At 32.1% G+C, this 15,455-nt stretch overlaps 2 protein-coding genes across 4 annotated transcripts in view; one reads left to right on the forward strand and one right to left on the reverse strand.

Annotated features, from left to right (window-relative positions):
• The window catches only part of LOC134697344 (proton-coupled zinc antiporter SLC30A9, mitochondrial-like), a 31,073-nt gene extending 30,351 nt beyond the window's left edge, over positions 1–722 (reverse strand). The window contains exon 1 of one of the 2 annotated variants that reach the window (XM_063559554.1): positions 544–667. The gene's annotated coding sequence lies outside the window, so the exon portion shown is untranslated. Of the gene's footprint in view, positions 1–543 lie in introns of both variants that reach the window. The other variant, XM_063559553.1, reaches the window with a different exon arrangement.
• LOC134697345 (uncharacterized protein SYNPCC7002_A1628-like) lies at positions 719–15,187 on the forward strand. Of its 2 annotated transcripts, none has more exons than XM_063559555.1 (8): positions 719–761; positions 5,767–5,899; positions 6,455–6,761; positions 8,622–8,815; positions 11,298–11,426; positions 12,766–12,904; positions 13,802–13,944; positions 14,897–15,187. In XM_063559555.1, exons 2-8 carry the CDS (start codon positions 5,786–5,788, stop codon positions 14,927–14,929), a joined length of 1,059 nt encoding a protein of 352 aa, XP_063415625.1. In that variant the 5' UTR covers positions 719–761; positions 5,767–5,785; the 3' UTR covers positions 14,930–15,187. The 2 variants fall into 2 exon arrangements, with proteins under 2 accessions (XP_063415625.1, XP_063415626.1); XM_063559556.1 differs by having other exon boundaries at positions 721–808; positions 14,897–15,186.
• The last annotated feature ends 268 nt before the right edge of the window (positions 15,188–15,455 follow it).

The following is a 15,455-nucleotide window of genomic DNA, read 5'->3' on the forward strand; positions in this document are numbered from 1 at the left end:
AAAGTTAGCAATATGCTTAACCAAAACAAGATTAAGATGTTAAAAAACATGTTGCAGTATTTGGGAAGGACATATGCGCCTATACACATATTGACCAGAAATGGCCCATGTATAGAGTGACCAATGTAAGCGCCCATGTGGCGCACAATATTTTTCATGTTTTGACATGTTTTGGATTTCCCATAAAAAAAAACCAATAAAAATTGGGCGTGAACCTTAATGGGCGCAAACTGACCAGGATTCGACGACTCGGACCCCAGTCCTCAATGAGGATTTATAATTTGTCAATCTCTCATTCTCAGTCATGAAGCTAATGATGAACGTTATCTAAATGTTAAAGATGCTTTTTTTTAATTAAAGAAAATTTCAAATATTTATTAATGTCCTATCATAGGATAGGCTATGTAGGCTACATAGGCTATGTAAACAGTAAAATGAAAGGAAAACAATATGACCTTATCATAAAAAACGTTCTTTTTTTCAGTATTATTAATTTTGCAAAGTAGTTTAAAATTAATAATTTGTGCGGACTTCGTGGGCTACCTTCACAGTTAACACAAGGCTTATATTACCTATCATACGCAATTTTAGGAACTATATTCCATTTTTCGGCTTATTTTACTGTTTATCATTTTTCGCTTAATATTTGACTGGTTCTAAACCATTTTTAGCAGCAACAGAAAACAGTAAGCATAGAAAAAAAGAAACCAGTCGTTGAAGAGTAACCCGCCCCTGGTAGAACTAATAACCGGAATAGAAAGGTTGTCGTGTCAACTTGATTATTGGAAACTATTTTATTGTTTTAGTTGTAAGACATATGACATGTCATTGCATGATTCAGTTCCAAAGATAAATATCTACAATTACATATTATTTAACAGCACTTAAACTTAATGACATCAAAGTAAAAAGGTAGCGAAGGCAATAAGTCCAAAAATGTCATGGTCAAAAATTAAAAAACCCCAACTACAATAACATAGAATTACAAAGAAAACCAATCAATAACAGCCATTTAAATCAAGTGCTCTGAAAATATTCTTTTAACAATTTATCGGTCATCTAATTATTCAGAATGCCATGATATGTCATTTCTGGACAGTAGGCTAGTGAGTAGGTCTTTTCACCACCGCACACCCCCGAACACCACCGAACACCCCAAAAGTTTATTATTTTGTCTTTTATCGTTATAAATGTGACTTAAATATAATATTCAAGTTATTAATTCAACAAATCAGAAGAATAAGAGTCCAAATATCTATAACCCGAATAATTCAGTCATTATATTCCGCTGATCTACGAAGGCTACATTAAGCCTGAACGTCACAGGCACTTGTCTCAGAAAAAAAATTCCTATATACCTTATTATAACACAAGGTACTTAACTTGCATTTTAGAAAAATGTTGGGTGTTGATGAAGTTCCGTTATATGCCGCTTTATAGGCTGTCAACCCCTCTAAAGCTTGTTATATCGTAAATCTAAATTGATTTATCTATACAATGGTGTATAACATGCCTACATTTGTTGTCCGAATCATCCGTAGCAATCCTACCAAAGCATGTCAATCGTAATAGTTTTGCAATCGGCTGAAGAATTGGCAATAAACGGCCGCGGTAAATGATTTATTTTAAACATCGTTTTAAAAAAAACTGTTTGTTTTCGTATGAATAGAACTTATCATACAGTTAGTAAAATTGTATGATATACCATGAAAAAAATCTAACAAGTGTTGTTTGTGGTATGTCTAATAAGTTACAAATTTTCCCATGACGGCAATGTCTTTCAGACTCTCTCTTGACTTTACGTCTGAAATGAAACAAGATCAGATAACTCTGAGAATCATTTAGACTTTCCCATAGAATTGACCAATCGGAAACCGAGATATACAAGGAGCATGACGCGTTTATTGCCAATTCTTCAGCGGTTTGCAAAATTATAACGATTGACATACTTTGGTAGGATTGCTACGGATGATTCCGACAATAAATGTAGGCATGTTATACACCATTGTAAAGATAAATCAATTTAGATTTACGATAAAACAAGCTTTAGTGGGATTAACAGCCTATAAAGCGGCATATAACGGAACTTCGTCACCACCCAAGATTTTTCTATAATGCAAGTTAAGTACCTTGTGTTATAATAAGGTATATAGGAATTTTTTTTCTGAGACAAGTGCCTGTGCTGAACATCTTTCTCCATAAAGACCATCAACCCAAAATTCACACTGCCATGTAATATGGGAATTTTGATTTTTAAAGTTGGCAGCTAAGGAAGGAGGAGTTCCAGATGTTAATTGATGTTAAATGATGTAAACTGATGTTAATTAGTTATTATCGGATTTGTGTTAATTGAACACAAGTGTTTGGTAAGACAATTACAAGACAGTTGCACAGACTCATTATCCTGATCGCCGCCAATTGGCTCTCTCTCTCAGAGAGCAGGCAACGCGGCCAATGATCATAAGGAGTTCAAGCACTTGTGTGGGAGAAAATCGGACACAGAAAGGGCTTGAATTATTTGAGTTAAAATATCTACAGAAAACAGAAAGGAAAAGTCTATACAACCCCACTTAGTGAACTCCACAGACATCTATTTTTTCCGATTTTTTCTCTTTTTCTATTATGTTCTATCTTTTCTATAAAATAGTTGTACCAGTAATAAGAAAAGAGACAAACAGCAAAATCTGACCGATGAATAGAGATCGAGGATACATGAACTGATTACTATTAATGAGTATATATTATTTTAATTACTCACACAATGTTATTTGAAAATTGATGAATCCGGATAAGTTTTTCCTTATATTGATTATCAATTTTTAACATAAATTATGATGCCCATAAAAATCTAAAAATTGTTTCAAATATGGACCATAATTTGGTATTCGGCCTTTGGTTTCTTTTTGTATCCTTTTTTATAAGTTCTAAAATTTTAACTTTTATTTTGTGGGTTGTGTTGGTGTTAGAATAGTATGAATGGAACAATTGAGTTTTTCGAGAAAAAATTAATACATTTTGATTCACCGTTTATGTGACAGGAAACCAAACAGGAAACCAATCTTTATTTTCTTTATTTTGCACAATATAATTCAAAAGGCATAAATAAACACCATTACTAGTGTTACTTGCTTCATGTTAATATTTAAAATCTATTTTCAATGTTATATTAAAGTTTTTTTTAAAAATTGACAGGAAACCATAAGAAACCTAAAGCTTTTTTTTAGTTTTATTTTATCATGTTTATTGCAAAATCTGCTTAAAATAATCTGAACAGTAAACTTTTTCTTAAAATCCATCTATCGGGACTCCAGGATCGGGTGTTTTTAAGCTCGAGATTTCGGGATTGACCTTTTCGGGATCCTGGAATTCTTGTTTTCGAATTTCGGGATGTTGGGATTTACTTTATTTAAATTCGGGACCTCGGGATTTCGTGTTTTAAAGCCCGGGATTTCGGGATCAGGACCCCTCCTATCCCCCCTCATCTTAAATGTAACAGTATTATAAAACTCCTAAACATGTGCTTGTTTTAAAAACAATTAGTACAATTTATTCAGAATTTTCCATATTTTCTTCATTGATACAGGATACCATAATCGTTGTATCTTGATGTTTTGGCCAAAAAAATATATTTATATTTGGTTTTGAAATTCCAGTTATATAAAATTTATTCCAAATCATTGGCAATGTAAAATTCTTTAAATCCAGTAAAGATAAAAACTTTTAACTTGGAATTAAAATCTATAAAATAGGCACCATGTGATATTTGTGACCTTTACACCATCTACATGGTTTCCACATTTTAACCTACTTTAGTGGGCTAAAATCAATAAAGTACTTCCTTTCAAGTCATGCCTGGTAAAAGTTTACTTTTCCTTTGACAAGTTTATTGCGTTTCTGAAAAGGGTTTGCAGAACATGAATAAAAAAAATTAATTAAAAATTGTGACAAAGTTACCAACTTTGTACATTCCAAGTGTAACGGTATATTAACATGCATTTTTCATTTAATTATCTTTATTCACCTAAAATATCCAGTAATATTAACTGCTGAAGCAAAATCAATCCAACGAACATCGGCACTATGATAAGAGACGTAATTTCGATTGAATTTTCCAAGGACCCTTTACATCGTTATTGAGAAAAGTAGTGTGTTAAAATGTCGGTCGAATCTGAAATCGATTTTGTCAAGTCATTGGGCATTTATTTTCACACAAGATCGTATGTAACATTATGCACATAGGAAAAATAATAGACCCCCGGCGCAATCTCTTTGAAAATTGTATTTTCCTTTTTTAAACAAGTCGAAACAAGTCTACAGATTATGTTTGCTAACATCCCGTTGGAAACAAAAACAATGTTTAGAACTAGTATATCGTATGTCCGGCTGTAAAGGCGTGATCACATGTTAGTCATATGTTTCACGTATGACCGGAAATGATTAGAACTTAAGGACAAAAACAATTTTAATAAATAACTGGACTTCTGTTTCGTGTGAAATGTAACGCATAACTATAACGTCATTTTCTTACTTAATTAGTACAAAGATCAAAACAAGAATGTAAATCATCTCGGATTTACCTGTTTGAACATCTCAGGAGAGTTCATATTTGCATATTGTTTTTATGAATTCTATTACAACAAAGCAGATTACATCATTTAAAATTTGCGTTACGAAATCGGACACAAAAGTCACGCCACTGTATTACATCTGCTACATAAATACTTATAGTTCTCGGCATTTTCTTCTGACTATTCTTATTCGTCGATGTTCTTTGTTATCTGAAAGCAAAAGTTACGAATTTGCCGGTGACGATTATCTATAAATCAGTCAGTGTTATGCTCTTCGGAAGCAAAAAGTAACGTGAGAAACGACACAAAAATACGGTTGTAGAATCTTTGAAATTTGTATATTTAAATTTTTTTTCTAGGGAAGAGTAGCATACACTTGTATGTTGATAGAAATAATGGCATCTTTAGATGTAGTTACAACTTTTCTTACAGTAATTCACAATTTTATCACTTTTCTATAGTTAGCCCAATAGCAAATTATGGTCCATATACGTATGGTTGGTGGTCTTTGGGGTGTTCGGTTGTGTGCGGTGGTGTTTGGTGGTGAAAAGACCCACCCATTTCTGGAATCATCTTTTTTTACTAGAAAAGTTCGTCATTTTTGCTCGTCTTTATGATGTCATTTACTAGATAAAATGCACTCCTGTATCCCTGCTCTATCAAAAGTTTCAAGCACTTTCAAAATAGTTCCTGTGCCTGATCCTAAGCCTAGGGTAGTATGAAACTAACTTATTCCAAAAGTATGTAATCTTAATTACTGTATGATTATCTGTCTGTCGTAAAAAAAAAATCATTCCACCAGGTTTTTATTCTAGGAAACTTTTTTTTCACTAAAAGAATATTGATTATAAATACTAAACATGCTAAATAGTAACTTACAATACAGTTATGAGTTATAGATCATGTTAGAAAATTCGTTCCAATTCAATGAACTTTTAACCGGTAGGGCACTATGTATTGCTATGCAATACACACAAAATGTTTGTTATTCATTCAATACCAATTTCGTGGGATTTGTGGGTTACAGTTGAATTTCAAATTTATATGTTTAACAAAGAACACATTTTCAATAGGCTTTGAATACAAATATGGATAAACCTATCAACTATCCAAAGTTTCACATATCCATGAAAAAATAATATTTATGAACAAAAAAATTCATAGTCATGATAGTAATATAAATAGATTTTTCTTGCAGTTATTGGTGGCAATGAACAATGAAAGCCCTGCAACATGTTAATCAAGTGGAGATAACCTGGTCTAAAATCAGATATTTGTCATCGCTTGTTATCAAACAGTTGTCAGAGAATGACTTGGAAAACACCCAAAAGGTAATTAGAAATAAGATGATGTGGAATAAGTGCAAGTGAGACAACTCTCCATTAACATGGTCAAATGGTCATTCAAAGTCACAATGTGTAAATAAACCATTTTAAGTCAAAGTATGGCGTTCCACACATTTAGCCTGGCCTCTTGCTGAACATGCTGAACAGCAATTTATAATTAAGCATAATTATTATGTATTTATACATCTGACATGTCTTAAAATTTATTAGCAGCCTTCTTTTTTAATATTTATAGCGCTATTTATGCTAATTATCAGAAAATATTTCTGTGATTGCAATTATGTACAAATAAATTGTAATAGAAAAACCAAGTCTGATTTAAGTTGAAAACGGCAAGCCAAAAAGAAAAGTGGTAAACAGTGCTCAACAAACCACAACACTTATAACATTAAAACCTCCTTTCTTCATTGTTTTGGGAATAGAATTATGTTAAAAAGAGAGGTTACAAGTTTTAAAATTATTTGGTAGTCAAGAATAGATATCATATATAGATATGATCCAGATGAATGCTATTAACTCAGAGATTATATATTTTTCCAGGTCAAAAGACTAGAATCAAGAGGTCTTCCAATCGTACATCACCATGGCTATGTCTGTGATCTACCAATCAAACACAGGTTTGCCATGAAAAAATTCCATGGTGTTATTCGCCATTTGAGAAAAGATAATGTTGTTTCTTCCAAACAGATTGTAGAACCAAATTTGTTAGATCCTGAAGTATTTAAAGTTGTTCATAGTAGTCAATATATAGATAGATTTATGAGTGGTCAAACAACGGCCACTGAACAACGTAAAACTGGATTTCAGTGGACTGAAGGAATAGTTAGCAGAGTTCGATATGAAACAGGTAATTATATAGATTTTGTTTTAGTTCTCAACAGCATATCTTCATGATCTTGAAAGTTTATTAGAATCTGTTAAAAGGGAGATAATTACTAAGATATTAATTGATTGTCTCCCCTATTGATATTTCTCATTCATGTGCATGCATTGAATTTAACTGTTTGTTGTTCTTAAATGTTTTTTTTTTTATTATTTTATGAACAAAATCATTGTAATTATTGTATGAAATTTAAGATATACAAGGGTCAAAGATCAGTTGAATAATGAAATTCTTTTCTATTTCTATACCAACAAAATCCATGAAAATAGGCATTCTACAAATAATAATGAATCCACAGTATATATACATGTAGGTTTTGAAAATTAAAACATCTTTCTTTTACCTTGTAAAAGAAACCTTATTAAAGATGCAAGACATGCATTTTGCCTACAAAAGACTCATTAATGATGCTTAAATCCTGAAGTTTAACACTTAAACCAAGATGTCCAACTATGACTTTTTTATGTGATTGAAGTTGGATAATGCTGATGAACCTTTACCTCATTTGTATTTTTAGCTCACCTGGCCCAAAGGGCCAAGTGAGCTTTTCTCATCACTTTGCGTCCGTCGTCCGTCGTCGTCCGTCGTCGTCCGTCGTCGTCGTCCTGCGTTAACTTTTACAAAAATCTTCTCCTCTGAAACTACTGGGCCAAATTAAACCAAACTTGGCCACAATCATCATTAATGTATCTTGTTTAAAATTTGTGTTTTTTTACCCGGCCAACCAACCAAGATGGCCGCCATGGCTATAAATAGAACATAGGGGTAAAATGCAGTTTTTGGCTTATAACTCAAAAACCAAAGCATTTAGAGCAAATCTGACATGGGGTAAAATTGTTTATCAGGTGAAGATCTATCTGCCATGAAATTTTCAGATGAATCAGACAACCCGTTGTTGGGTTGCTGCCCCTGAATTGGTAATTTTAAGGAAATTTTACTGTTTTTGGTCATTATCTTGAATATTATTATAGATGGAGATAAACTGTAAACAGCAATAATGTTCAGCAAAGTAAGATTTACAAATATGTCAACATGACCAAATTGGTCAGTTGACCCCTTTAGGAATTATTGTCCTTTATAGTCAATTTTTAACCTTTTTTCGTAAATTTCCATTTCTTTTACAAAAATCTTCTCCTCTGAAACTACTGGGCCAAATTTAACCAAAATTAGCAACAATCAACATTGATGTATCTAGTTTAAAATTTGTGTTTTTTTACCCGGCCAACCAACCAAGATGGCCGCCATGGCTAAAAATAGAACATAGGGGTAAAATGCAGTTTTTGGCTTACATCTCAAAAACCAAAGCATTTAGAGCAAATCTGACAAGGGGCAAAATTGTTTATCTGGTCAAAATCTATCTGCCCTGAAATTTTAAGATGAATGGGTCAACTGGTTGTAAGGTTGCTGCCCCTAAATTGGTAATTTTAAGGAAATTTTGTTGTTTTGGGTTATTATCTTGAATATTATTATAGATAGAGATAAACTGTAAACAGCAATAATGTTCAGCAAAGTAAGATCTACAAATAAGTCAAAATGACCAAAATGGTCAATTGACCCCCTATGAAGTTATCGTTTTTATAATCAATTTTTAACAATTTTCATAAAATTTGTAAATTTTTACTAACATTTTCCACTGAAACTACACGGACAAGTTCATTATAGATAGAGATGATTGTAAGCAGCAAGAATGTTTAGTAAAGTAAGATTTACAAACACATCAAAATCACCTAAACACAATTTTGTCATGAACTGTCTGCTTCCTTTGTTTAATTCACATATACCAAGGTGAGCGACACAGGCTCTTTAGAGCCTCTAGTTATTTAGCTGGAACACTTCTTGCTGCAAAGCTAGCATTAGAAAGAGGAATAGCATGTAGCACTGGTGGAGGAACACATCATGCCTTTCCTGACCATGGTTCTGGATATTGTCTAGTCAACGATCTTGCCGTCACAGCCATGTCACTGGTCCTGACAGGTTCTGTACACAGAGTTGTTGTTGTTGATCTGGACGTACACCAGGCATGGTTGTCGTAATATTTAACAAAAAATGTATTTTGAGAAAATATCATTAAGTTAAAACAAACAATCATCCAAGATATATTGAAGTTAAACAAACCACATTTTATAGACATTGAGCCAAGACTTCAAAATCAATAAACACAATCTCACAGTCAGGACATGTATCAAAACTAAATTAACAACATTTTACATCTTAGAAAATATAAAGAATTTATACAAACAAATTCTTGCAGTAAATCATGTATGGAAAAAAAATTAAAAATTAAACAAAACGAAATCTTTTATGAGTGAATAGTAATATTGAAAATTATTTTTGTAAGTCCCAATTGATTTAAGCGTTCTCATTGATTACTGTCATTTTAAAACATTTTTTTATATTATATAACTATGCATGAATTTGTAAAAGCAAAACAGACTTAATCTTTATACGTGTTAAAGGAAATAACATTTTTAGCTCACCTGGCCGAAAGGCCAAGTGAGCTTTTCCCATCACTTGGCGTCCGGCGTCCGTCGTCGTCGGTGTCGTTGTCATCATCGTCGTCCTGCGTCCGTCGTCGTTAACTTTTACAAAAATCTTCTTCTCTGAAACTACTGGGCCAAATTGAACCAAACTTGGCCACAATCATCATTGATGTATTTAGTTTAAAGTTTGTGTTTAATTACCCGGCCAACCATCCAAGATGGCCGCCATGGCTAAAAATAGAACATAGGGGTAAAATGCAGTTTTAGGCTTATAACTCAAAAACCAAAGCATATAGAGCAAATCTGACAGGGTAAAATTGTTTATCAGGTCAAAATCTATCTGCCCTGAAATTGTCAGATGAATCAGACAACCCATTGTTGGGTTGCTGCCCCTAAATTGGTAATTTTAAGGAAATTTTACTGTTTTTGGTTATTATCTTGAATATTATTATAGATGGAGATAAACTGTAAACAGCAATAATGTTCAGCAAAGTAAGATTTACAAATAAGTCAAATGACCAAAATGGTCAGTTGACCCCTTTAGGAGTTATTGCCCTTTATAGTCAATTTTTAACCATTTTTCGTAAATATCCATAATCTTTTACAAAAATCTTCTCCTCTGAAACTACCGGGCCAAATTATTCCAAACTTGGCCACAATCATCATTGATGTATTTAGTTTAAAGTTTGTGTTTAATTACCCGGCCAACCATGCAAGATGGCCGCCATGGCTAAAAATAGAACATAGGGGTAAAATGCAGTTTTTGGCTTATAACTCCAAAAAAAAAGCATTTAGGGCAAATCTGACAAGGGGTAAAATTTTTCATCTGGTCAAGATCTATCTGCCCTGAAATTTTTAGATGAATCTGACAACTCGTTGTTAGGTTGCTGCCCCTAAATTGGTAATTTTGAGGAAATTTTGCTGTTTTATCTTGAATATTATTATAGATAGAGATAAACTGTAAACAGCAATAATGTACAGCAATTTAAGACTCAAAAGTAAGTCAAAATGACCATAATGGTCAATTGACCCCCTGAGAAGTTATTGTTCTATATAATCAATTTTTAACAATTTTCATAAAATTTGTAAATTTTTACTAACATTTTCCACTGAAACTACACGGACAAGTTCATTATAGATAGAGATAATTGTAAGCAGCAAGAATGTTCAGTAAAGTAAGATGTACAAACACATCACAATCACCTAAATACAATTTTGTCATGAACTGTCTGCTTCCTTTGTTTAATTCACATTTACCAAGGTGAGTGACACAGGCTCTTTAGAGCCTCTAGTTTGTTGTTATTGTTATAGAATGGATTTCTTGCATATGAATTGGTATTAAATAATTAACTAAATTCATAGAAAGGGCATGCTATCTTATATATTGCACTTGCTTCAATTCTTAAGAGTAGACTTTAAATTTGGATAAAATCTATGTAAAGGTAGTCTTTGATTTATTAATTCATTTTTGTCATTTGACTGAAGAATTCCTATTTTAAGTAAAAGCAGTTGCAATTGGCTTTTTTCAAAGCACAAAAACAACTGCCATAAAAATAATAGACACTAATTAAAGCACCAAAATAAGAGTGCTACCAATTTGGCTTAGAAGAATGTTGTGTGCCGTGGATGAGTGGATGAAAATTATATCTATCATACATGTATATTTATAAAAAAAATGAAAAGTGTACAGACAATGAAAAAACAAAGATTGAATTTACAAAATATGAAGTGGTATTAACAATTTGAGAGGAGCTCTATGAAAGATAGATAACTCAATCTTTAAAAAATATGAATTTTTGAAATAATATGGACTCTATTCTGTCTTAAGTGTATTTGGCAAATCTTTTGGGAATTCAGGTCCTCAATGCTCTTCAACTTCCTACTTTGTTTCGTAGATGAACCAATCACATTAATCCTCTGCATCTATAATGAGTTTATTTATAATTTGTTGTGTATTGTTTTTTGAAGTGATGCTACAGCCTATAAGCTTATAACTATATTTTTGTTAATTGTTTTTCAGGGTGATGGTACAGCCTTTATTTTTAGTGATAACAGTAATATATATACCTTCTCTATGCATAATGAGAATAATTTTCCTTTTCCAAAAAAAGAAAGTGATATTGATATTGGATTGAAAGATAGGATGGAGGTTAGTTTATTACAGGGAGATAACTCTGTTAAAATCAACTGGATGTTTTAATCACATTCTATTGATAAAATGTTTTGTTAGAATGAGGATGTTAAATCCAATGCCTCATGATAAGAGAGTGCCACGCTCTTTGCATATGAAAAACCCTGGCAACAACTATTTGAGGGGTCTGTAGGTGCAAGGCAACATTTCTGTCCCTATTTAATATACCCTCATTTTCCATTGGCAGTCAAAATTTCCCAAAACCATCATCCAAAATGGCCTCTATTACAAGATCTACCTATTTAATTTATTGTCAAGTTGTTCTAGTCCTGAACATGAATGACATATTTTCCACTGGACGTTAAGCAACCAACAATTAATCAATCGATATATTGATTAGGAAATATTAAGCTTCTCAAAGATCAAATTTAAATGTTTGTCAAACTGCTTTATATCAAATGATTTTTTTCTGATAAAGTGTGAGGTTCAAGTTTTTAAAAAGCAAATTGAATTTTGTCAGTGTCAAAGTAAATATATTGTAAAAATTTAATGTAAATTGAAAGAGCCAAATTGATTTAAGTCCAGGTGTTTGGTGCAACTTGATAAGGACAACAAGATTAACCAAGATTAACTATTGAACAGTTTAACATGAAAATGATATTTCACATATTTGGGGGAAAAGAGAAGACATAAGAATATCAATTTTAAAGAAAAAAATATTGTCCTGATAGTCTAAAGATCAGACATGTATTACAAGACCTTTATGAATATGTTTTTTTCCCAATTAAAACAACTTCATGTGATTTAAAATCAAATTAAAAAAAAATATATTGTGTGTTTAAATAATTTACTGTTGGGCCATATGTATGTCTACACAATACATGTATGTAGAACCTGAAGTCAAAAGTTGACTTTAGATGTAAGTTTTTGGTATTGTTTAATCATATAGTTCTACATCTGTTTTGTTTTTTATGCCCCACCTACGATCGCAGAGGGGCATTATTTTTTCTGGTCTGTGGCTCCGTTCGTTCGTTCGTCCGCAGGTTAAAGTTTTTGGTCAAGGTAGTTTTTGATGAAGCTGAAGTCCAATAAACTAGAAACTTAGTACACTTGTTGCTTATGATATGATCTTTCTAATTTTAAAGCCAGATTAGACTTTTGACCCCAATTTCACGGTCAACTGAACATGGAAAATGATAGTGCTAGTGAGGCAGCCGTGTACTTTGGACACATTCTTGTTTTATATGCTCTTGGATTTCAAATTATTCAACTTTAAGTGTTCTTGATGAAAGTAAACCAGAAAAGGGCTTCAGAAATTTATAACATGTTGGTTACATTCTCTATTTTTTTCCCACAGGATAAGGAATACATGAACATTTTAACAGATATTTTACCTTGGATATTAGACCATGTTAAACCTGACCTTGTATTGTATGATGCAGGTGTTGATCCACATGAGAAAGATGAGCTTGGCAGGCTTAAGCTCACTGATCAAGGTAGATAACTCTCACACAGTGTACATTTTGGTAACAAGTGTTTAGGGCTGTTCCAGAAAATACTATATCCCCCAAACCTCCCTTGGGTGGTTATGTTTGAAATACCGAAATGCAAAGAAAGTGTTCTAAATTATTTTTATTTCAATGGGTGTTGGGGGTTGAAAAAGTGTCGTCCCAGGGGAGGGGGGGCATTGTTTTTTTATTGAACAGCTCTCAGAGGTAATAGTTGCTAAGCAATTTTATAGTAAATGTTAATTTTCACAGGGTGTTATTATTTGAGAGGTATTAAAAAATTATACAAAATGGGATATTCATCTGGTCTGAACAGTTTGCTTCTTTTCAATACCTTAAGTGTTTACCAAAGACTTTCAATTGGGATTTGCGTCTTCTGCTCTAATCACACCACATTAAGAAATAGGAGCAAATACTAGATGGCTTGGAGACTGAATAATGTTTTCAAGTAGAGTTACATGTCTTCCTGTGTACTTGTGACCTAGCAGGTTAGAAATGCCCAGCATGTTGGTCTAGTGCAAAGCATAGTCATCAATATCTTTGTCAAACTTGGAATGAATTTAATAAAACTTTGACAGAATCTTTTTTTTAAAATGCAGTTACATTCATTCAAATACATGAAAGGTCAGGTTTCTTGAGTATTAAATCTTTATGTGGAGCAGGATCTGTTTACACAACTTGAGCACCTTAGATCATCCCAAGTTTTGTTGGGGTTTGTGTTGCTTAGTCTTTAGTTTTCTATGTTGTTTTTTGTGTATTTTGTTTGTCTGTTTTTCTTTTTAGCCCTGCCCTTTTTTTGTTTGTTCTCAAGTTCTGAATATCTTTTGCCTATCTTAATATATCTTGACAAATTTACTAATTGAAAACTTATTTTTTTACTTTCAGGTTTATTTGATAGAGATTTTTATGTGATTGATTCATGTCATCGTCAAGGGATTCCTGTTGCCACAGTGATAGGGGGTGGTTACCAAAGAGATCTGAATGCTCTCACATTAAGACATACAATAGTCCATAGAGCTGCATCTAAGGTTATTCTTACATTAGTTTACATCATTTCTTGGGATTTATTATCATTTGTTTTGATAACAATTTTCATTGATTTCGTTGGTATAGAAAAATGTAAAATCACAAAAATACTGAACAGGAAAATTCAAAACAGAGAGTTCATACTGAGATAGCAAAATCAAAAGCTTAAATACATCAATGATTGGAAATCAAATGTCATATTCCTGTCTTGGTACGGATATTTTCTTATGTAGAAAATAGTAGATTAAACCTGCTTTTATAACTAGCTAAATCTCTCAAACTGTCAACAATCTTTTCTTTTAAATAATCAAGTATTAGTGCAGTTTTGTAACTTTTGAAGCCATTATCACAGAATATTCAAGAGTGAAAGTTTTAATGTTGATAACTTTCCACTTGAGGCCAAATGTCATTATGTTAGAAACTATAAGTCACAGTAGGGTCTTTAACAATGAGAAAAGTTTTTCTTGTATATTTAGTAAGGTGTAAAAAGACCTCAACCTGATAAATGTAAAACATGTCAATCAAGAAAATGAACAGCCCCATTTATGTTCAATTCAATCAACAACAAACAAATATGATATACAGCAACAAAAGACATCTAATGAATTACAGGCACCTGTCTTGGGACAAAACATATCCAGCTGTAAAGTTTTAGAAAAGTTGTGTAACGAATAGACATATACTGGTATATCTTTGTGAGGAAAATGCTTGGTTTGTACATGTTAAATTATTGAAGAATATTCACTGTATGATCATCACAAGAGTAAAGTTTCACAAGTTTCTGCATGACTTGTAATAACAGTTTCCACTGTGGATATTATAACATTGTAAATGACTCATAATATATCAATTTCTTCTTTTCTGAAATATTATTTAAAATTTTTGTTTACAATTTTTCAAAATTTGAAATCACATGTAAAACTTCTCTCTCATCCAATAATATTTTTCTTTCAGATTTGGAATGGATCTCTAGTTTACAAATCCTGAGAATGGGACGATAACTGTGAATGGTTGTTCATTTACTAAGCAGAATTTAAACTTGATATATAAAGAGAAAAATGCTGCTAACCAGAAGATTATATATGAATTTTTGTATACAGAATATATCTCTTTGGAAGAGTCATAAGAAATTGTTATTTATTTTATCTGCTTTTCCAGTACTGGAGTCTTTTTGTTTAAGCTTTTAAAATCATTGATAAGAAATTTTGATTTAGAAATGAATTTTACTTCTACATTTATTTATGATACATATTAAGATTTTTTTAACAAGTATCTTTTTTATAAAAAAAATGACTTGTTCTTTTAACATCATATTGCAAATCTATTTCTGTTGCTTTATATAAAATGCTAAACACAAAATTTGTGTAAAGCTTGATTATACAAATATATGAAAGTATCTCGTAAACATAGTTTGATCTTTTTTGTCCCCAGTGCAACGCATGGTGGGGGACAAAGAAATACAGTGAATCCATCTGTCTTTCCATCTGTACATCCTTCCATCCTACAGTCTATC

Source organism: Mytilus trossulus, chromosome 14 (genome assembly GCF_036588685.1).
Source record: "Mytilus trossulus isolate FHL-02 chromosome 14, PNRI_Mtr1.1.1.hap1, whole genome shotgun sequence".
Classification (NCBI taxonomy): Eukaryota; Metazoa; Mollusca; class Bivalvia; order Mytilida; family Mytilidae; genus Mytilus; species Mytilus trossulus.